Raw genomic sequence first — 24,195 nt, 5'->3', positions numbered from 1 at the left:
GCAGCGAGAAGGGAGAGCTTCTGCAGCCCGAATATAAGTCACTACTGTGGTTATGAGGTTTTCCGATTAGTGAACATAAATATTCCCATCACGGGGAATTGTAAGACTGATAATGTTTTGTTTTCAATTACCTCTTCCGTTTCATCTACTGTTATACTGTACTTATTTCTTAAAATTAATCCCTTGGGGATGGCAAGAAGTCTGGGACCAGCTTACTTAAGAGATGTATTGAAATCCAACTTTTATTTAAACCTAATTTTTATATAAAGCAAAGAATGGCCTGCAAATGCTAATCATTCGCCGCTTCCCTTCATTGCAGAGTTTCCACTTTTTTTTTAATGGTGTAGAGAACGTATACCCAACCAACGAGTCTAGAGTATTAAACATAAAACCTATTTGCTCTTTCAATGCAATTAAAGCCACATAATTTAATTTATCTCTTTACAGTAATGCCTTACTAGAAGATTGTATGAGTTTTCAAGTAGTTGTTGTGCGATGTGAACAACAATAAGTAACAATGCAAAACCAACATTTTTATAAAACGTAGAGTTTGCACAATTGACTACAATAGAGGTAGATAGCGTACGCATTAATAACGAATACAGTAAACAAAAACAATCATGCCATGGGGGACTGTAATGCGATCTTTAATGTTTTAGTTATCTTTAAGCATTTATATTATATATTCCCTTCTGTCTATCATTATTTTGCATTTATTTCATAAAACTAACTTTCAAGGCTGGGCATTCTATTATTTGGAAGCACACCTGAATAGGCTGCAACATTACACTTGTCAGTAATATTGATATTAATCATAATAATAACCTTCGAATTGAGAAATTCTTGAAACTTTCTAATCCTTTCCCTCATATGATCCACTTTCTTTTCTCAACCTCTTTCACTGAAAACTGATTACTTTTATTCTTCAAATTCTACAGGCAAAATTTTATCTAAACACTGCTATGTAGACTGTAGAGAGATGAGAGAATTACAATTTCCTGTAAATATTGGGCTCTCCTTAACCTTACATATAAACTGAAGGTAAGGGCGAAGATCAGTGTATTTCAGAATGTGGATTCTGAAATTAGGATGTCATTTGGAAAGAAAGGGATTAAATATATATTCGGATAAGAATTTGTGAGTAAATGCAACAGATGTCTGTAGGATGAAAGTAAAGGCAAACCATAGAATAGGTTAAGGAAGGAAGGTAGCAGGATGTGTGCAAAATATTGGGAAGAAGTATGGCGTGTCCATGGAAGACAAGGCTGGAATGTCTGAAGGGACTGCTGAGCCAAATCTCCTTTACAGAACTAAAGTGTGGATGCTGAATGCCGGTCAAATGGAAACTGCAAGCTGCAGAGACGAATTCTTTGCAGAAATGGTGGAGATGTAGTATAGATTCAATAATGGAATATAGTGTTCTGAGATGGGTTAATCATGTGGAAAGAATGGGAGATGTTAGGTTAGTGTAAAAAGTTGGGAGTGACGAGGAGAAAACGACCTAGAGAGCATTTGATAGATGGGGTTCAGGAGGTACTGAAAAAGGGGACTAACAAGAGTATGCAGGATAGAGGTGAATATCACAGAGTGTGTACGATGTTTGATAATATGCAAATGTGACGGCTGTGTGCGTGCATGAAGTGGTTAATGTTGTGGAAGCTTTCTGCACAGTGGGACTCATCCACGATACTGCAGTTGATATATGAATGTGACCATGATCGTTTTTTTTTTTTTATAGAAATTGGTTTTCCCCCTTGTTCTGATACGCTCGAGTGACATCACGTACCAATTCTTACGAAATACACCGCAAGGACTACCAAGGTCACGATGCGCTCACGATTACTGAACTGTTTCTCATCGTTGTGCTAAAACAACAAAAGGAATTGATATTAATAGAGCGTGTTTCCGTCCCCCCTCTCTCTCTCTCACTCACACACACACACACACTTACGCAAACCCACATGCAGGCAATGTAATTGTATGAATGTTGAAATAGCGCATATTTCTTTCGGAAATCCGGCACAATTTAGGATACCGATATTTCCATTCTGCTGAGACTAACTAATTATGAAAAGTTTGATACGCCCCATCAAGAGGCTTTGATTCATAAAATCACCTGCAAAGCAACGAATTCTAAAAATCAAAGCCTAAAGAAGCCCCAGTAATATAACCCATTTGGCAACATCGACAAAAATAAGAGCTCACGATTATCGTTAGCCAGCATCCTCAGCCCGGCCCATGCAGGGACAAACCTCCTTCCGGACCATCCTTCGTGTTTGGCTCAGTCGTGATCCAGGGCTTGTGTGAAACAGGTATCCCTACGAGTGTCTTCCTCCGTGGCTTTGCGTAGATATTATCTGCATGGTAAGTGGCTGTTTGGAGTGTTCGCGTCTACGTTAACGTTCGGTTCACTCATCTGTTGGGTATACGGACGAAGATGAAGGTGTGATTTTCTTTAAGAAAAGTAACATCAGGTTGCGTCTTTGAACAAGCATTGCAGGGCATGCGAGCATCGCGACCCAAACTCTAGTGTGGTTGTACTTCAGTCAGATTAGCATATCTAGAAAATGTAGGGCATTCGCGGACATACTGCGTCGCGAAAGCTATTTCAGATTTGTTTGAAATGCCATCTTAATGTTCTCCCCTATACCTAAAGTCTGTTCTGTTGAAGAGATCATTGTTAGAACTTTTAAAAAGTTATCACAATGTTCTTTGGTACAATGTTTTGATATGCTTTTTTCAGTATAGCGGTAATATATATACAGAAGTGGCATCTTGGGATGTTTCACTGATTTAGTAATACAACTGTTCGCGTGATAGAACTCATTATCGAATTAGCGACCTCTTCATCAGAAAGTTGATGAAGGTCATCCTTATTGTAGTCATAAGTGCAAAATGCTATTACGCGTTTGTTTACTTTCTCACCGCACTCTATGCATACTCGAAATTTTAGATTTCCTGGATGCTAGCGAAACAAAACACGTCCTAAATAAAAGCTGAGGGAAGTAAGGAAGTCTTTTGTTCGAGAAAATGAGATAAATAAAGGGTTTCCTTTGCTTTCAACATAAAACATTGACAAGCATAACAACAACGGGAGTATATTTCACATCGAGAGTGGCCTGACTTTTTTTTTTATCATGAAAGAGAATTTCTTTTCCTTCTGCCTTTAACGCAATTTTTTTTTCAGTCCAAAGAATTACTTGCTACTTAGTTTCACCGAAAAATTGTCGGGATATATGTAGGCCCAATTGGCGATAGCTATTAATGCCGTTACAATCAAAGGAAATAAAAAAGGACGAGGAAATAATAGTTTTCAAGACAAGCAACGTGATACAATGACGAATTCATAACAGTCAAAAATATACTTCCGGTTAGGTAAAGAGATTTACTCATTTCCCTTTCCGCCTGTCATAAGTACGTAAAATCAATCTCTATATTGGAAATGCAAAGTTACGCAAATTTACAATTGTTCACGGAATTCTTCAAGGCTGACGCGCCCACGAAAGAGGAACGTGTTTCTTTTTATCTTGTTTGTATTATGTGTGTGTGTGTGTGTGTGTGTGTGTGTGACTGTGTAGGAGAGAGAGAGAGAGAGAGAGAGAGAGAGAGAAAAGTATACCTTAGTTTTACCAGACCACTCAGCTGATTAACAGCTCTCCTAGGGCTGGCCCGAAGGATTAGACTTATTTTACGTGGCTAAGAACCAATTGGTTACTTAGCAACGGGACCTAGAGAGAGAGAGAGAGAGTCCACACCTTATCTAATTTCGTAGAAGGTTTTCGCTTTCACGTGATTGTGTTTAAAAGGAATGATTTTCGTTCATTATTCCTTTATTCTCACGTAGGTTTATGTCCATCAAAGACTTTTTCGTGCTCTAATTTTTACGGGAGATCAGTAGGAAATAGAATAATGGGTAGATTAGGCATATATTTATAAGCACTGTATATATGTGCACGAGAGATATGAAAAAAAAAACGCGATGACACGTATTTTTCAAAAATCACTTCACTGGGATGCCACAGGAGAATCCACATGCCTACTCTAGTTACTGTAGTGAGAAAGGGACTTGCCATGTATCATTTATACATATCACTGTTCAGATGCATCAGCAAACTCAGTCATGATTTTCAGTGTTGGGATTTTGATTATTTTTTCTTCTCAATTTCCAGGGACGTCTGACGGTGCTAGCAACACCTCTGGTGTTGACCGTATGGCTGCTAGCAGGCTCTGTGTCTGGGCAAGCCGATGGAAACTTCTGGTGGTTAAGGGATACCACGGAGGACTCTGTTAATGCAGCGGACTCCTCCCTTGGGGAACAACCTTCCTGCGAGTGCGTCAAGTACTACCTGTGTATTAACGGCACCATCAGCACGTCGGGGGTGGGCATCATAGACCTCCGCTTCGGAGGCCAAAAGCCAACACCCCCTCCTCGCAACCGCAACGGACCGCAGTGCCCCGATCTTTATGACGTATGTTGCTTCCCACCTACGCCTACCACGGTTTCCCCTCCGACTACAACCCCTGCTTTACCAACTCTGCCTCCGGACACGCCCTGCGAGTGCGTCTCCTTCGTCAACTGCACGGCGGAGCGCATCGTCAGTGACGGCAATGGGAATACGTCGCTCGAAGCCTTCGGGATCTACGTATCCCATTCCAAGTGCCCTCACGCATTCACCGTCTGCTGCGCTTTCGAACCTACCGAGCCTCCTCAAGCAGTGACGAGCTCAAGCCATCCTCACTGCGACTGCGTCGATACCTATATGTGTAATGCCAAAGGTACCATCGTTATTTCAGGGTCGGGACTGTTGGACTTGAGAACGTTGTACCCTAACCCCAATCCAGACATCATCTGTGAGGACCCGAGGCAAATTTGCTGTAATCTGCCAGAAGCTGAGCGCACTGCCGGCATTGTCCCGGGAACCACATTCCCAAGTACAACAACGACCCGCCCAAGGCCAAGGCCAATGAATGAAAAGGTCGAGGAAACTGTCTTACCCAGTTGTGGGACAAGGAACACGCAAGGTATTGCGGTAAGTTTGGCACTGGTGGCGTCCGTCTTGTCCATTCTCTCCAAAAGCCTTGTGTGAAGTCAGTTTACTGCTTTAGCTTTTGATTTTCCATGCTATTGTACATAACTCGCAATGTATTTGTGTGTTAATTTCCAACTGGTCTGAGTATTGTAAGCAAGGTTGTATATAATGTTTTCAGTGTGTTGTATTATGCTGAATTCTCCAAGAATATTTGTCTCTATTTTCGTACATGTTTGCATTGCGTTTGTCTTTTGATTTCTTCTCCACATATATTGTCTTTGCCTGTTTCTTTTTACACGGTGTATAGCTTCTGTACACGTATGTTCTGTAGACTTGAATAAATTCTTTAATATTGTAACTTGTAATAAGTATTGTGTAAGAAATGACAACGATAAAAAAAACCCAGTCTCGTCTAGATTAATGAATGAAAACAAGTGCAAAGTAAAAATCCGTCCAATCATAGTCATATAATCTTACAAACTGATTAGTATAAATGGATTCTTTCATCCCAAATATTTATAGAAACTGAAAATAGATTAATATATTTTCTGTATAATAATGAGGCCCAAGTTTTAGATGGCTAAATACACTTGAATGTGAAGAAACTAAATAAATAAATATTATTAAATCAGAGCTGTTTAAATCTTCAAAATGAAAGTAACTCATCTTTAAATCTACAATTTTCACATTTCTTTATTGTCTAAGTGCTTGCGACCACATTGTGTTTGACTTCACTGTTCTCGTCTTTGTCCTTGTGCACGTGTTAGCTCTCAGTTCTGCTTATCTTATCTTTCATCCATCAGGCCAGTATCTGTGGATAAGGAACACCCTCTCCCCACCACCCACGTCTCGTTCCTCTTTTATTGCGCTTGCGTCGTCTAATATTTCTTCAAGCTTTGTTATTTCGGAAGCGTTGAAAACTTAAGACATCCAGTACTTTAAAACTGTGGTAAAAGTTCTGGTTGAAACTGGTTCTCCAGCTCAACAGGACGCAAATCCTCTCTCTTGCAAACTGTTGTGTTGTTAAGGGAGGCAAGAAGGAAGGCTCTACGCTCAGGCACCTCTATGCTCTAAGCATGCGAATCCTTCTCCATAGCATCAGCTCTCTTATTGCTTAGAATCTTGACTCATTTTTATCCCCTGGAAAAGTCAGGTTCTTATTTGCTTCTGGACTGCGTGAGACACTGATGCTATAGCCAGAAAGGGCCACTCGCTTTTAAACTGTTGATTGAGACATTCCCGAAACGACCTTTCCTTTTCGTTTACTTTCTTTGTACAGGACATTCATGAACCTTTTTTTTTGTGAATGGTCAACAATGACCTTGGTAAATACGATGGATTCAGTACAGAGTTATTTGAACGTAGACTTATGGATAGATATACTTTATGTAAAAGTCGCACTCCTTTACTCGATTAATGAATTATAAAGTACACCTGCCCATCATGCCACCTTCAAAACAATATGACCAACGTTACTGGTGTAAAAATAATGTTCTGCAAAACATTTGAGCTGCATTGCATGATTAACAATAACCTTCTAACTTATAACCTTTTTATTCTTTCTAACATTTTCGACAAGCGACGAATGATTACAGAAACTTCGTATCTCAAAGCAAAGGAAATGCCAATCTTACCTCCTAAGGCATTTCTTTGTATACCAAATTTTATCGAACGCAAACGCGAGATTCATTTCCTTTTCTGCCTTATCCCCAAGAGTAGATATTTTTGGTTGGAAACCTTCTTATAAATTCAAACCTGAAATCGTCTGTTTTCAGAGTGCCGAATTTTGATTCTGTCAACGTTCTTTTTCTTCTGATTTTTTTTTTTTTTTTTTTTTTTTTACAAACATGGATTGCGTGTGGAAAGGTTAAGACGTAATGATCGTCATTTTGAGGATGGCTGCTGTATACGTGGATTCACATCAACAAGGACTAGAAACCGGAATGGTTCTGTCATTTTATGCTCTGTCGAATATGAACAATTACTGAGGCTATTGGCTATGCGCCTTATCTTCCACCAAATAGTTACAGAGCGAAACATTACCTCTCGGTTGAATGACCGTTTACGGCATATACAATGACAAGGTGCCACATAATCAGTTTCCACCTGCAAGCAGGAAGGAGAAATGTCAGACATTTCGAGAAATGGCAATACTTATTTAGATATTTACACACAGTGTGTCTTGTTGTTTGACTTTTGAATCTGTGACGCCAACGCCACGCAATTTCAGCATCTCACGGATTAATGTAAGTTTATGACCGGAAGACCCAAGTTGCCTTCCTGTAATTTACGCAATGCTCACTAAGAAATATAAAATAAAATAAAATACCTTCACACTCATTCTTAGTCTTCTTTAATAAAAAAGGAGCTTCCCTTTATCGCGGTGTATAACGATATTACCTCAAGAGTGAAGGATCTTAACTAGAAAGTCAAGTAAAATTTTGACAGCACTTTCGAGGAACTTCACTTATAGGAAGGTTTTGAACTTCAGGAATAATAATTATCTCCGCGTTGTGTTTGAGTTAAAATAGATTGATGAAAAGTCCAACAAAAAGTTACGAATAAGTAAAGATTAAAGGGGCTTAGTTGTCAGAAGCCAAATTAAGTACGGATGCTTGTCGTAGCTGGACCTAAACTAGGGACATTTCTTGTCACAAAGTCTCCAAACCCACTCTCACTCTTTCTAGCACACACACGCACACACACATTCAAATGCAAGCTCGCACTCACGCGCGGGGAATGCTGCTGCATATTCTTATAAAATGATTATAAGATATAATCACGAAGATAAATGGTTTGTCACTATACAGTATATATATATATATATATATATATATATATATATATATATATATATATATATATATATATATATATAAAGATACAACAACTCCAAAATTTTGATTTGAAGAACCTCAAAGCTGAGATTTCCAGACAATCGGTATCGAACTGTAATGCAGATATATATATATATATATATATATATATATATATATATATATATATATATATATATATATATATATATATATATATATATATATATATATATATATATATATATATATATATATATATATATATATATATATATATATATAAGATTCAGGAATAAAGTATATTTCAAACCATCAAGCCCCTGCTCCTCTTCAGCATCACCCTCAATGCAGACGACACTTGAAGTTTCTGAAACTGCTTGAAAGATACACTTTTTTTCCGAATATGTGGTTTTAATTTCAAAGAGCTAAGATGCCTCACGAAACTAACGTCATATTATATTATATATTATAGTTATATAATCAGATATCCAGAGAGAGAGAGAAAAAAAAAAAAAAATATATATATATATATATATATATATATATATATATATATATATATATATATATATATATATATATATATATATATATATATATATATATGTGTGTGTGTGTGTGTGTGTGTGTGTGTGTGCGTGCGTGTATATATAGATAGGTTAAGTGACATGATGTGTGATAGCTTGTGTCGCACTCAACTGGAAGCCTCGCTTGCTAGAATACAACTCCACTTCCCTGTGGAAGACAAAATTAATGTCCGTAGCAACTACCGGTGTCCATAGATCTTGCCTAGGCGTGCATGTCAACAGCCTCAGCGTGGATGTTGTTGGTTTGGAACCGCAAAAACAACCATTCGATCGTACTGAGACATCCTATATGCTCTCACATCATGAGCATTAACTCCCAATATAGCCTAGTGTTTGGTTACTTCTTGCGTAATCACTGTATTACAGGACAGATCGATGTTGGTTCCTTCCCTGAGGCCCAGTGGTACCAGACTCGTCACACCGGTGACAGTACTGCGTTCGATTCCAGGCAGGAATGGAAGCGTTCTGCTCTTTTTACTGGAAAATACATTGCGCCTGTGTTGGCCTGAGCAGTAGAAAAATTATGCATCCAGTGGATAGTCGACTATGGTGGGAACCGGAGGGCTACAACTACTGGAGGCAACGCTTTTCAGGAGAGAAGCGTTAGGGGTGATATGTCTTTCACTCTATGCTTTTTTTCTCTTTTCAAACGGTATGGAGTCAGTGTGGTAAAGCCTCCCGGTTCTCAGGAAGTCTCTAAGGATGAGGTCGGTGGTCCTATGTTCTTTGCCTGACCCCAACTGACACTGTCACTCACTTAAATCTGAAAAGTTTATATAACTGAGCGTTAGATGCGGCCTTAAGCCAAGTGTTTTAACCCTGGCTACGGTACTCCTGCCATGAAGGATAGCAAGATATAAACAACCCACAATGTGATAACTATGTTCTCAGATGGGCTAATAGTGTCCTAATAAAGCTGAAGTTGAAGGGTGAAGAGTTGAACTTGTATTATCTGCACAAAATTCATAATCAGAAGCAAATTTGATCAAAATGGTGTATGTGCTTCTCCAAGACTACCCGAAACAGTGACATAAGTGAGAAGTTGGAAGAAGAGACTGAAATAGGTCAAGCTTTGGTTGGACATTCAAACATGAACTACGGAGAAAGTCTGTGAGATGAAGAAAGAAGAAATAGCTAAAGTGCAGAGGGTTATTTCTTAAACAGAAAATCTATAAGAAATCAGAATCCAGAGGAATGTTACTAGAAGTTGGGAAGGCGGCATAAATAGTGCCGTAGACGAAGACAAGAAGAAATAGAGTTACAGATACGAGAGATAAAGCTAAAAGCTGAAGATGCAGTTACCTACTACCATTGTATATTCATCCTGTATCTAGATAACATGAAATGAATAAGTCATTCTGTTGTCAGGCTATCCTCATCTCTATAAGTAACTGCCACTGAGTATTGCTACAGGTTTGTTTCTTTCCTAAGACAGATGAAAGCAAACTCGTAATGATTACCCGTTTCAGTTTCTGTTGCATGATGTGATTAGGAGAGGATGCCTCAAGGTACTCTCTAGGAGATGATGTCTTGTTAGACTTGAGTTTCTCTCGTAGAGATCCTGGTTACTTCAGTATCCATTATTTAAGCGTTATACGTTTTCAAACTTCAATTACGTGGTGTTAGACACTAGAGTATTGAGCGCTTCAAGTATCATAGAATAAAATGAAGAACAATGAAATATCTGGAAGCTAATGCGTTATACATTTTAATAAACCATTGGCAGGCAATATTATGTCATTATTAAAGAAAACAAGTTAAAATGCGGAGAAGTTTCTTCGGCGCAATCGAGTTTTCTGTACAGCCGCTACATCGTATAATAAAGGCCACCGAAAATAGATTATCTTTCGGTGGTCTATAATCCTGTATGAGCCGCGGCCCTGAAACTCTCAGCCGGCTCTGGTGGCCTGCGTTGTTACATTGCCAGAAGCACGAATATTGCTAACTTTAACTTTAAATAAAATAAAAACTACAGAGGATAGAGGGCTGCAATTTGGTTTGATGATTGGAGGGTGGATGATCAACATACCAATTTGCAGTCCTCTAGCCTCAGTAGTTTTTAAGATTTGAGAGCGGGCAGAAAATGTGCGGACAGAATAAAGTGCGGACGGACAGACAAAGCCGGCACAATAGTTTTCTTTTACAGAAAGCTAAAAGGGCGCATAATTGATAACTTCCAATTATAATGCAGTTAGCTGCAAGTTCTGCGAAGCTATATGGATGCGCACTTAGGAACAAATTTCCTCCTTTAAATTTATTCCACCCTGAACACAGACCCTGAAAGATTCAGTTATTCTTATGCTCCAAGCAAGTGACCACACCACACATGAAATATCCCTCCATATAACCAGTTTTAACTTGAAAGGCTCGTGCACGAAGTAAACAGTCGCAGGTATATAAGAATGAAAATCTCAGAAACTCTAGTTTCCAAGTGATCGCCTGATGCGCAATAGCAGCTAGAAATGATCTGTCAAGCATTCTGGGGGGGTTTCCGTTATTCTTATGTGCGTGTGCTTGTGCGTGCGTGTTTTTATTTATTTTGCTGTTTGTATGTTTCACAGTCAAGGAAAATTGAAGCAAATTAAAGCAAAATCGTATTATACTTTAGGGGTAACACTCGCAGAGTTTTCAGTTTGTAAAGAATTTAATCTATTTTCAACTCATTTCATATAACTTAGGATTTTTTCCTAACACTCCCCCTCCCTCCCTTTCCCCCTCCCCCAACACCCCCTCAATCTCGCATTCGTGTCTTTTTTTTAACTGCTGGACCTTTGAAAAGAAGCCTATTTATAAATAAAGAAGTACCACCACAATACTGTTGAGGCAAATTCAAAGGGTACGGTTGGTTTTATGAATTTTTGTATTTACATACATTCAATGTATTCCGTAATACTCTTGAAAAAAGGTAAAGAATGAAAAACAGACCGGCACCTCGAGGGTTTCATGGCACATGCTTTTAGGACGTTACCTGTAACACATCAGATGTCACAGCATGAGTGTATTGCAAAAACCACTTTTTTACCTCTTCTTTTTTTTGACAGTTGTGAATTACTTCTATTGTATCCTGTTCCATCGACTTCACTTTCGCGTAGGCTACACGCTTTGTGAGTCTTGTTACCTTTTTATTTTGCACTTTGGATTTTATATATAAATTTATATACAGTAATACAAACACACACACACACACACACACACACACACACACACACACACATATATATATATATATATATATATATATATATATATATATATATATATATATATATATATATATATATATGTATATATATATATATATATATATATATATATATATATATATATATATATATATATATATATATATATACATATACATATACATCTCCCTCTCTCATATAAAGTCTATGGTTTTCCGATGTATTTTGCTTTAAAAATCCATCAACATTTTCCTGCATCGGTTGTTTGCATTTATGTATGTAAGTATGTATGTATTCCCAATTAAATCCAGGGCTGCAAACAACCTTCATTTCCTGCAGTTATTGGTTGAAGACTGAAATAGACAGAGCGGTTTAAGTTCCACTTCTGGACGAAAAAATTAAGGTTGTACGAGATTTTATTCCTGTGCTGTTCAGGTGATGTACACTTTTTTTTTTATCGGGAAACACCGAAGATTCAAACGGATATACAACAATCACGATGTTGACGAATAAACTTTGAAGGAGTCTGTGCGATGGATATTCTTTAAAGTACCTTCAATGTGCACCATCGACGATCAGTTGTTTAGCTATTAGAAGAGTCATATATAATTGAAACAGAAGGGTAAAGACTAACGTGGTGAAATAGTTCTCCATAAACAGAGGTCAATATTCGTAAAGCATTTGAGAGGTTTGTCACTCGTCCATTTGAAGTTTATTCTAAAAATATTAGGAAAACATCTTTGTAGTGTACGGAGTACCTATTTGCCTCATAACAGACGTCGCATCTCAAAGATTTCTGTGGCGTCTCATTTCATTAACTGCATCTCTCCTTGCTTCAAGCATCATGAAATATACGTTTACCTGCAGCAGATTAATCATGGAGGTAAATAAACAAGTAAATAAACAAGTAGTTAAATAAACTAATCCATAAAACGACCGGCAGTGAACATCCTCTCGAGTTCACTTCAGAATCGGCCACATCCTTCAGGGTGTTCAGCTTTTTGGACTTTTGGGGAGTTCTTGTTGGTCAGTGAGCCATTACATCCTCAACGGCGACAAGCGATCTGGAGAGAGTTCCACCTTTTGAGCATTCTCGGTTGCGACATCCCATTTCCTTGGTCTGCGCTTGATATATATGCGCTCCTGTTGTTTTTTATACCTTGTGCACATCAAAGCGTAAAACGCCAACGCTCGTTTTTGCGCACACGCACGCACAAATACACAGACAGACATACACACACATTTATATTATATAAATACATATATATGTATTTACAGTATATATATATATATATATATATATAGATTTATATATAAGTATACACACACACACACATATATATATATATATATATATATATATATATATATATATATATATATATATATATATATATATATATATATATATATATATATATATATATGTGTGTGTGTGTGTGTGTATACATACATATGTATATGCATATATATACAGTATATATATACATCTATATATACTGAAAACGTTTGTGTTGCCAATCGGCAAATTATGATAAAAAATGATAAATACAATTTATGTGAAATGCTATGTAAATGATACTTAGAATTACGAGACTCGTGATACTTTTCTTCATAGCATAATAGCTATAACCTAACCCATCAGTTATAGTTCTCTGAGCCGCCAATGGAGCTGCATTCTGATATTAAAAGAAACTACTTCATTATTACAAAAGGTAGATGGACATATGGCGGCTTTTCTTTACCTATTTTTGTCCCCAGGTGAGTAGGCTACTGATAGTTCAAAAACCAGAGAACGAATCCTCAAGTATCGGGCGGCAACACTTAGCGATCTCGACATGGTTAGTTTTACTGCCGAGTGGATCAAGACCAGCGAATTATTTCCGGTTCGTTAATTTAGGACTCAAAGCTCGAACTGGGAATTGCGCTTTGACAGGTACCTCGGTAAAAGTTCGAAATCATAACATACCGCTCAGTATAGGATCTGTTATTTGTTTTAATTCGCGGCGTTGCAACAACTCGAGACGGGTGGGAGCGAAAACCAATTGTCTGTGACAGCCGTTCTGGCTTTGGTTTGTCCTGCAGTTGCCTCATAGTTTATTATTTGTCTCCCCCCCAATTTTTTAAAGCGTTTAAACACACCTATATTCTTTATTTTGAGGTCTTTGACCGAGTTCTTCTTTTGTCTCCTTGTCTTACGCAAATGAAATTTAACATAAACATAATGAATAATGTTAGGAATAGATGAAGATTAAGCAAACGACGGGAAATGATAATTACATAACGGTTTTTCTTCTGTGTCTTACGCAAATGAAATATAGCATGAGATTAATAATGTTAGGTATACATGGAAAGAATTAAATAAACGTTGATGGGAAACAATGATTACAAAACTGGATCCACCTTCAAAATGATTTAAAAAAAACATGGGTTTTCAAGGGTCATTTCCTTCCATTAATGTGTCAGGGTTTCGAAAAAGGAAGTCCATCCTATAAAGCTCTAAGAACCTGGCATCGAAATGATGTTGGTTGTCAATTATACTTGTTTCTTCTGCTACCAAAAAGATTCAGAGCAACATATCAAAACCATTAATACTGAAACTTACAGCCAGTCTGGTCCCCTAATTTCTCTCTATCTCTCTCTCTCTTCGTGAACCTGTCTAGTTGCCCTTTCTTTAGCATATTGCTCAAGGAAAGCTTTGATAACTCTAAATATTAACCTTTGATTCATTAAATATACGAATTAAAGCTTCGCATTGTGGACAATATTCACAGCATGCCCAATACCTTGATGATGTTTACTGTTTGTTGTATCTTCGCTGCGTTGCCTATGACCCCAGTAGCACTGGATTTTAACCACACTGCTGTCCATCATCTCTATTCTAACCTTTCTCCACTTTCATCTTTCAGAATATAGTTCTTGTGATAAGGAGTTAATTAAGTCACATCCTGTAGCCTTGATCCAGTTTTAGCTTACAGAACAAATCCCAGAAAAGTGACTCACTGTTCTCGTTAAACAGGGTGTTTATTATAATAAAAAAATGCTACTTATGTATGTCATTTCCTTGACATGTGCTTGATTAGTACTTCCGAATAGCAGTGTATAAACAGTTCAACTCCCTCAGAGCTGTATGCACTTGTTAATTAAATTTCTATAATTGTGTTCTGTTATAGAGATAGTTATCAATTTAATTAACATTTACGCATTCTTCTTAGTATGAGGGATTGGCGAGACACCTGCAATCTGCTGCGTCTGTTTTGAATGACGAACCACATAATATGTTGCTTAGGATATCCTGTTTTTCGTTGTTCGAGCCACAGCTAGAATTTCGACTTCAGACTTTAAGGAAAGCACGTTTTTGTTTTCTTTTGTAACTTAAGTGATTTGACGGGCACTGAATCTATTGCTGATCATGTGATAGTAAAATGTTTGTCACTGATATTGTTGCTCTAAAATTACATGTCAAATCAATTCCATCCTTTTCATCGTCTCTTTTTTTGTGCAAATTTTGGCTTACCCATGGCGAAGCAGACTTGGTGTTACCCTGAGCAAGAGTCTAAATAAAGAAAGTTTCACAATATGAATGACAGTGGTCTCAGTATCGTTCGTCGTTATTCTTAAGTAACAGATATGTTATGTACTCTGTTTGTTTGTTCTTCTTTATGCCATGTTTGTTGTACAGTTTTCAGAAGTAGTGAATAAAGAGTTGAATACCATTTGGTCATTTGCTATTGAGCATGAGCATTAGCGGAGCTTTTGACAGGTGAAACTTTCCAAGCCTGTTGCCCGTTTCGAAAGCTCGTCTGGTGGATTGTCCCGTACCCTGATATTATTCTGAAATTGAAATTTTCAGGAACTTCAGAAAAAAATATAGAGTTATCTTTGCCGAACTGCCCTTCAACAAAGGTAAGAACGAAACGTTGCATCCTGAAAAGAACGGAATTGATTCCTATTGATACAGCCATCTGCTTCACTTTAACAACGCAATTATTTTGCCCACATCTTGACTCCGCCCTTTTGTTCGCTTGCTGATGCCTGTGCTGGCACAACGCCAGGTCAGTCTAACAACGACAAGAACAATAACCTGGAGTCAGATGTTCGCCTTCAATAACTCTGCTTCTGTAGTTAACGTCATCAGCTTTGAGTGTCTGCTTCTTTTGCTTGTGCTTCTTGATGGGTCTGGTAAGGAATATCCCAATAACGCAGATTCAAGGAACGAGATATTTGTGATTAAGGTTATTTATTTACTTAAGTGTTGTCAGGTGTCATTTCTAACTGTTATATGAGCGATTTTAATCGTCAATGTAAAAAGAAAACTTTATGGTATTTTTGTCGCCAAAACTTTTCCTGTTAGCATTTCAGTTATTTTTATCATAGGACTAATGGATGGTTCTTCCTCATTTTACAGTTAAAACAATGTTTCTAAACAAAATCCATTAATGACATGTTGGCAAAATCTTCCAAGCAAATATGACGAATGACTCAGTCGCAAAAGAAGTGTACTGTACTCACAATTTCATCTTACTGACAATGATGATGACGTCATTGCTCTCCTAATCACTCACGCCCTACTTTCCGGAACTACAACGCAGGTTCGGGTGCTGGGTTTCCGCCAAGGGGAGAGTCAATTTGGGGAATTCCCATGGGTAGTGGCCATCCTGCGTCAGGAGCTCATGATGGAAAGGCCCGTGCACCTCTTCGTGGGAGGAGGGACGCTCGTCCACCCGAGGATAGTGATTACAGCCGCGCACAAAGTCGCCGGGTGAGTCATGCAAATTACCGGGTGATAGAGCGTTTGTCTGGGTGTTTATCTGAGCGCTGGTGACTTTAAACGCTACATCCTCCGGAATTCTTTTAGCCATTTGATCGTTTCTTTGAAATGTCAAGTCAAGCTCTAGACCTTGTTTCAAGTGGTCTCGCATCAGCTGTATGTACTTAGATATAATATAATGACCGTAAATAGAGTTTTTTTTTCTATCTTTCTTTCTTTAAATATGCAGCTGAAAACCCTTATGGACAGAGTCAACAGACAATAAACCCAAAAGGGTCTAAAAAGGTAATCAGCCTGCAGAGAGAGAGAGAGAGAGAGAGAAATAAATATGAGGGAATAGAAAATAAAACCAATACACCTGAATTAAGAACGGCAATACATCTTAAATTAACCTTACCCATGACACGGTGTATCCCATGCAACCAATTGCATTGTGTAATGATCATGCGTTGTTTACCTTCGTCATCGTAATAATTAATGAGTTTACACACTTTGCTCTCTAATACAGTAAAACAAGCATAATACAATAAATTCTGCTTTGTGGAAGAGTAAGATAAAAGAAAAACTGTTTAAAATAAACAGATAACGAGAGCCTTTATAGGTCAACCTGAGCTGATACATACATGCACACACACACACACACACACACACACACACACACATATATATATATATATATATATATATATATATATATATATATATGTGTATGTATACATATACATACACTAGGCTAGAGTGAAAAAAAGAAAGAACCAACATTAAAGATCCCATCCTGATTTAAACATGCCTTAAAATCCCAATGCTATGTAGAGTTATATCTTGAGATATGTTTGTTATTTGAATTATCTTTTATTATCTTATTCTACAACCCGTTAAAAAAAATTGTTCTTAAAAACGTTATCTGGTAACTTCAAGATACAAGGTCATGGCAAAATGCTCCCTAAAATGAAGAATATTTTAACAATGCAGAGCAGCGGGCCAGCCAGCAGAGGCGACCCAAATCATTTGAACACTTTTTAACTTTCAAGAACATTCATTTGCGAGAGCTCTTTTCTTGCTCTTGTTATCAGGACATGTGTTCTTTACGAACTTATCTGGCTGACATCCGGTCTATATGACTTCTGCGAACAAGGGCAAAGTGGCAAGTGCTGGGTCGCTAAGGTTTAGCAACGAACGATAACCATAGCATTACACAACAAGTTTTGCTCATGAATTAATACAGCGAATTACCAGTACATACAGAATTGACTGCAATCAGCAATTACGCCAACCTAAGAGGAAGCCAGATTCTCTAAATGTCTGTGTATAATTCTTTGATTGATTGACAATGATTTTCCTGGATAATTACATTTCAATTAATGACCGATTAAATCCCTGTTGGAAAATAGCTCTGTCGCTGACTGGAACACGTACGCGGCCTAAACGTTTCAGTGCTGTGATTTGCACAGATTTTATCACAGAGAAAACTCGAGTCCTGAGGTAGAACTCTGACCTAATCTCTCTCTCTCTCTCTGTCTCTGTCTAAGAGAATTCATCCTTAACCTCATATTGTTGAGCATATTTGACGAAAAGAGTTGTATTGTGGTATCTAAACAATCAGTAACGTTGAATATCCTGTTGTAAGTTATGACAGATGAACTGTTCTCACTACTAATACGGGCTTTAATAATTACAGATAACATTTTAAACTTGAAATATTTAAAAAGATTATGCCTATAAACAAGAATTAGTGCTTCAGGTACAATACTCGGGTAAAATACACATCTTGACTCTGATCTCAGTTATAATGAATTGTCTAAAAGTTCTTGTATCAGATAAAGCCAGCGAAGAAGATGACGCCGCAGCAAAAGAAACAATAAACCAACCGATCGGACAATCTTACCTACTTGTGAGAGACTCGGTGACTGCAATAAAAAAAAATTCCATCTTCGTAATAGAAAACTGAATGGATTAACCATTACCAGAGTAATAAATTCAAAATAATCGAACTTTGCGAAGCTTCAAGGTTGTCCATTGTCATTACAAAATAATAATCTTGGGTAGTTGGTAGCACTCAACATTTTCTCCTTTCTAGTACGATTTGTTTTTTCTGGCTGGAGAATCTGCCTATATTTGTACATGCTGGATCATACATAACACTCCGGAAATATAAAGTATATATTCATGCGCACATCCTAAAATTTTAAGTATCTTAACGTACAGTGTAGTGTATACATAACTTCGGGCCCATTCAGGAGAAGGATTAAATACTGATGAGGCGGTTTTATGAGTCCAAGCGTGTGCCGTTGCATACATGTTCCTCTTCCTTTATTCCCACAGTAGCTGAGGGGACAAATTGTTGGTCTGTTATTGCAGTGGTTGATAGTTCGAATGCCCAAGGAGGAGGAGGTTGCTGTTAGCATGAAGGTTGTAACACTGCATTCGCATTTATGTCTAGACATATAGTTGAGAAGGCGTTTCAATATTAAAATGGTACTTATATTTCCACCAAGGATTCGCGTGGACAAACTCTGGGCTAGGCTCGGCGAATGGGACACGCAGACGCAGCTCGAGCCTTACGAACACCAGACCATCCAGGTAGAGGAGGTGATCATTCATCCAGGGTACAACCCAAGAACCCTCTTCGATGATGTGGCGATACTGATCCTCCAGGTAGGTTTTTTCGATGCTGTTTTCCTTTCGCAAGATTTCCAGCGTCTTAATAGAGTTGTCGGCTAGCACTCTGCTAGGCCCGAGTTCGAGTCTTCTCCGACCGACCAATGAAGAATTAGAGGAATTTATTTCTGATGATAGAAATTCATTTCTCGGTACAATGTGGTTCGGATTCCACAATAAGCTGTAGGTCCCATTGCTAGGTAACCAGTTGGTTCTTAGCCACGTAAAATAAGTCTAATCCTTCGGGCCAACCCTAGAAGAGCTGTTAATCAGCTCAGTGGTCTGGTTAAACTAAGATATACTTCAATTATTTATTAAGAAGTTCATGCACGTTTGACATAGAAATCTATGTTTGAAAATGTCTGCAGAGATTGTCATTTCGCTGTAAGTTCCTGTCGTGGTGCCACTGAACAGATTTCAAGTACTGATTGAATCTAAATTTGAGAAAGAGCCTTTGAGATTATCATTATAGTTGAATTTACAAGTCACTGATGAACGACAGATAGATTTTTCAGCTTTCCTGATTATTTTTTTCAATCTCTCAGAACGAATTCGTGAGAGCACCGCACATCAACCACCTCTGCCTGGCAAAGGAAATTGAAGAAGTTGATCCCACCGCTTGCGTTATCAACGGCTGGGGGAAGGATAGCTTTGGTGGGTATTATTGGAATCCCTATAGTAACTGACTGATATAGCCCTTGGAAGGAGACAGTTATTGTTTATGTTTGAATCACATGTGCTGCTATTTATCGCACAAACACACACACATATATATATATATATATATATATATATATATATATATATATATATATATATATATATATATATATATATCCCATTTCTTTTTGCCTGTTTACATTTGGTCTGTTTATTTAGTTGCTATTATATGTACGCTCATTAACAACAACAATAATAATAATAATAATAATAATAATAATAATAATAATAAACAACCGCAATAAATTATTCATAATGTTTCTTTCGTTTTAATTATTATGCAATTTTATAGAAAAAAAGACTAAATGTTATCTCCAATACGTCCCTCTAACCAAGTGCTGTGAATTTACAGAGGACAAAGGCACATATCAGCTGATCATGAAATCTCTGACACTTCCATTGGTGGACCCCAAACTTTGCCAGAGCCAACTTCGCACGACGCGTCTGGGCCGTTACTTCGTATTAGACAGGTCCTTCGTTTGCGCTGGAGGAGAAAAGGGAAAAGACGCCTGCACGGTGAGTTAAAAAAAAAATTATATATATATATATAAAATTATATATATATATATATATATATATATATATATATATATATATATATATATATATAGAGAGAGAGAGAGAGAGAGAGAGAGAGAGAGAGACTCAAGTCAAGATGTCTCTCTAGATCTGCCTTGCAGTTAATTTACATTCCAGGAAATTATCATGTTAATGGCAATTTTAGCTGATGATATAAGATTCTGTATATTTCTATCTTCTCGCATTGAGTTTATTTATATATATATATATATATATATATATATATATATATATATATATATATATATATATATATATATATATATATATATATATATATATATATATATATATATGTATATATATATTCATGGAATTTTTTATTGTATGAAGAAGTTTTCTGAATATTCCAGTCTCACACTGAAGCTACCGTTAAAAAAAGTTGGTTGTCTGTGAGTGGAAAATTTCAAATTAAGAATCAGTGTTATTAGAATTATGATATACGACAAAATAGGAAAGTATACAAAACTAGATAAGGGTTCCGTTTCTAGAACGAACTTAATCATAACTAGAAACCTTTCAGTGATAATTAGAAGTATGTGAGCTCATTTCTAGAACTTTGAGAAATAGGGAAGAAAGTGCGAGACGCTTACCTCCTCATATCTGAAGGTGGAATACCGTAGAAACTTTGAATTGCAAATTGAGATTCAAACAGCCTTAATACAAAGTTTGGTTCACCATGAAGAGATAAAACAAATAAAGTGCATGTTTAATGTTAAATCTAAATGATTTACAGGGAGACGGCGGTGGTCCGCTGGCATGCCCTCGTAAGGATGACCCCTTGAGATATCTTTTGGTGGGCATCACGGCTTGGGGCATTGGATGTGGGCAAGATGGCATACCTGGAGTTTACGCCAGCATTCCAGCCAACTACGACTGGATATTCAATCAGACATACGGTCGCTATCCAGTTACTACCACAACAACAACAACAACAACAACGACAACGACAACAACAACAACAACTACTACAACAACGTCCCGGCCAAAAATAACCGTTAAATACGGAAAGGTGAGACATAATCAGTCTGAGTTAGACCCATAAACTCATCTACCAAGTGCTCTAATGAGATCATCTTAAAAGAGCCGTCAGAACTGCTGTGTCCAACATTTATGGAGCTTTATGAATGAAATTAACTGTTGAAACGCCAGGTATATTACCCTGGACAGGAATTTGATTTTGAATTATACTTTCTGCATTTTCTCCCGAATAGGTACACTGATAGCATTAACTATTTTGCTGGAGCGTGTGGTAATAGCCTTTTAAAAACTTGAGTCATGCTGTCTTTAATAGTCGAAACAATTTTCCTACGTCTATATACTTTTGGTCTTTTATAACATTGTTTCCTGCTCAACCACGAGCTCGCTAGCGAAAAGAAATCGGTGTCATAAGAACACCACTTATTCGTTCTCAATTACAGGCATTCTACGACGTGTCAGACATGGATGATGGCTATTCATATTATGAGGATTTCGGTGACTATAGGAGGAGACGACTCGAGAAAGAGAGGAGAAGGCAGGAGAGAAGGGAACAGAAAGAAAGAGAAAGGGAAGAGAGGAAACGAAGAAGAGAAGAGAGGAGAGAAAGACGCACCGATCAGAGGGCGGATATATGAATTGCCTGATGGACCAGCTTTCATAGCACTCCATCCGTGAAAGCACCTTCTCTGTACTGTTGTTCTTATTATTTTTATCATTATTATTATTTCTATTAAAAGAAGATGAAGGTGTGAATGAGACGAGAGTTGAAAGGCAAATGTCAGTGTGATTATATTTGCGAAAGTGTGTGTTACGGATGCAAGGTGATACAAAAAGATGAAAGCTGATATGCACTTGGGAAACCGCGAATAAAAAATTGCCAGAAGATGAAGGCGAAATGCACTGGGTCTCCCGGCTACGTCCACTTAAGGGGAATGATCTTAGGTATATCTACTAGAAGGGAATGATCCTAAGGAATGGATAAAAAAAGGTAGTATGACTATCAGAAGGGGAAAGCTGACCAAGAAGTCTGTAGAAAAGTTTTGTGAAAGAAGCCCAGAGCTGGTCTAGGCAAAGGAGAGGGGGCTGTGGCTCAAGTGTCAGATACATACCCTGGGTATGTATGGGGTGAATGGTAGGTTTTGGAATGACGAGGTTTTTATGGTAAAAGTTAGGAGCTTGTCAGAGCATGTAGACAAAGAATGTGGCTAATCTTCTTTTGAAGCCATCGACAAGGGTTCATCAAGCCTCTGTGGCCGATAAAAAAAAAAAAAACTATATAGAACGATGAGAAACGGCATAATAAGTGTAGGAGGTGTAAATGCAAATTCTCTGGATAAGGAAAGAGGATGCGAATAAAAGTTGGAATAAATAACGTTAATGGATGACACCGCGTTGATGAAGGATAGTGAAAAAAATCTGAAAGACTTACGAAGGACTTGAACAGTTTGTAAAAGAAGGCTGAATATAAATCTTAGCAAGGGTAACTAAATGGAAATAAATGGTACCCAGGAAGAGGGAAGGATAAATGTTAAAATGGATGGCATCTGGGAGTTACAGATGATGGCAGAATGAGAATAAATTGTGAATCGATGAATAGGCGAGTCAAGGAAACCAGAAGCTCTGGGAAAGCTGAAACAGATTTTGAACGAATGTGAAACTAATTCTCTATGAAAGTCAAGCAGGTGAAGAATATGAATGAAAGTGAATACTGTTTGTTACGTATGGATGTCAGTGTGACTGAGAGTATATTAAAAGGACGTCCATACCCCTGTAACGCTAAAGTACGTGTCAGCCAAAGGTGAATGGTGCAATAAACATAAACGAGATCAACATGCTGATGATGAGGCTCCTGAATGCCTTACGAAGCAACTTTCACTTTGCGGAAGTTTTGTACACAGGGGGTCCATCCCTGATAGAGCAGTTAATGAATATGTATGACAGTAAGTGGTTTCTCTTCCTTACAGCAACCATTGCTTTAGGTGATCAGCTGATTTGTGAAAAAAAATGAGCACCGTGAATTGAGCATTACATTTTCCTTTTGCAAATGTATTGAAAATTTTCATTATGTTAATGAATAAGAAACCCATCCTTTTCATGACGAGGATTTCGCACAAAGCATCACAGGAGTCCCATAGCGGCTGATGCGTCTGTGACAGTCCGCCTGTTAGTAGATGATAATGCTAGACCTGTCATATTCCGCTGTATGTGTTATGTCTAAGTGTATGAACATTGTAGCACGTTCTGTCCAGCATAATTATGTACGCAATATACATACTACACTTACAATGATCTTGAAATTTCTTGCGTGTATTAAACAAGATTCAGAATGAATAGAAAAAAATCCTCTCGTTTTCATGCCCTAGAGGAATTATCCCTTGAAATAAACAATGGAAACCCTTGGCTTCTTTTTATATTCTTGGTCTACTTCAGACAGGATACGATTTCCAAATAAAAAAAAAAACACGAAAAGGATGTAGTAGGACATACGACAGAGGTCCCTGAAGTACATACATTACAGCTCTGTTGACTGATATTAAGTTTCCTCTAAGGAGTCATAGATTTCAGCGAGGAGTACTTAAATTGGCTTCGTATAAAGAGCCCAAGTCAAAAGATTTTTTTTTTTGCTCCTGCAAATAAGCGCTGAACACGCAGTTATAGAGGATCGTCACCCTCTTCATGAGATAGCCATCTTTCTAGCTAGACATGGGGTCAAGCTGCTCGGTTGCGAAGCTTTGACTAAGAGACAGAACGAGGTTGTCTTGTACTGCAGCTGACTCCATGTAACCTTTTGGCGAAAGTGCAGCTATTTTTTCCCAGTAAAAAATAATCAGTCAAAAGGTTAAGGAGTCTTTCCTTGAAAGAAAAGGT

At 37.6% G+C, this 24,195-nt stretch overlaps 2 protein-coding genes across 2 annotated transcripts in view; one reads left to right on the top strand and one right to left on the bottom strand.

Annotated features, from left to right (window-relative positions):
• LOC136854117 (armadillo repeat-containing protein 8-like) overlaps positions 1–24,195 on the bottom strand; it is a 294,260-nt gene that overhangs the window by 62,946 nt on the left and 207,119 nt on the right. The window lies entirely within an intron of this gene.
• On the top strand, positions 2,223–23,725 carry LOC136854113 (phenoloxidase-activating factor 2-like). Its single transcript, XM_067130296.1, has 8 exons — positions 2,223–2,364; positions 4,170–5,030; positions 16,211–16,380; positions 18,885–19,044; positions 19,593–19,701; positions 20,120–20,283; positions 21,083–21,358; positions 21,768–23,725. Exons 1-8 carry the CDS (start codon positions 2,362–2,364, stop codon positions 21,960–21,962), a joined length of 1,938 nt encoding a protein of 645 aa, XP_066986397.1. The 5' UTR covers positions 2,223–2,361; the 3' UTR covers positions 21,963–23,725.

The sequence above is a fragment of the Macrobrachium rosenbergii genome, chromosome 28 (genome assembly GCF_040412425.1).
Source record: "Macrobrachium rosenbergii isolate ZJJX-2024 chromosome 28, ASM4041242v1, whole genome shotgun sequence".
Lineage (NCBI taxonomy): Eukaryota > Metazoa > Arthropoda > Malacostraca > Decapoda > Palaemonidae > Macrobrachium > Macrobrachium rosenbergii.
Note: the sequence above shows the minus strand (reverse complement) of the source record. Positions and strands in the feature narration are given on the sequence as shown.

Coding starts and splice junctions, on each gene's coding strand:
- LOC136854113 (XM_067130296.1), top strand. Junction 5,031..16,210: donor GGAACACGCAAGGTATTGCG/GTAAGTTTGGCA, acceptor ACTACAACGCAG/GTTCGGGTGCTGGGTTTCCG. Junction 16,381..18,884: donor GCCGCGCACAAAGTCGCCGG/GTGAGTCATGCA, acceptor ATTTCCACCAAG/GATTCGCGTGGACAAACTCT.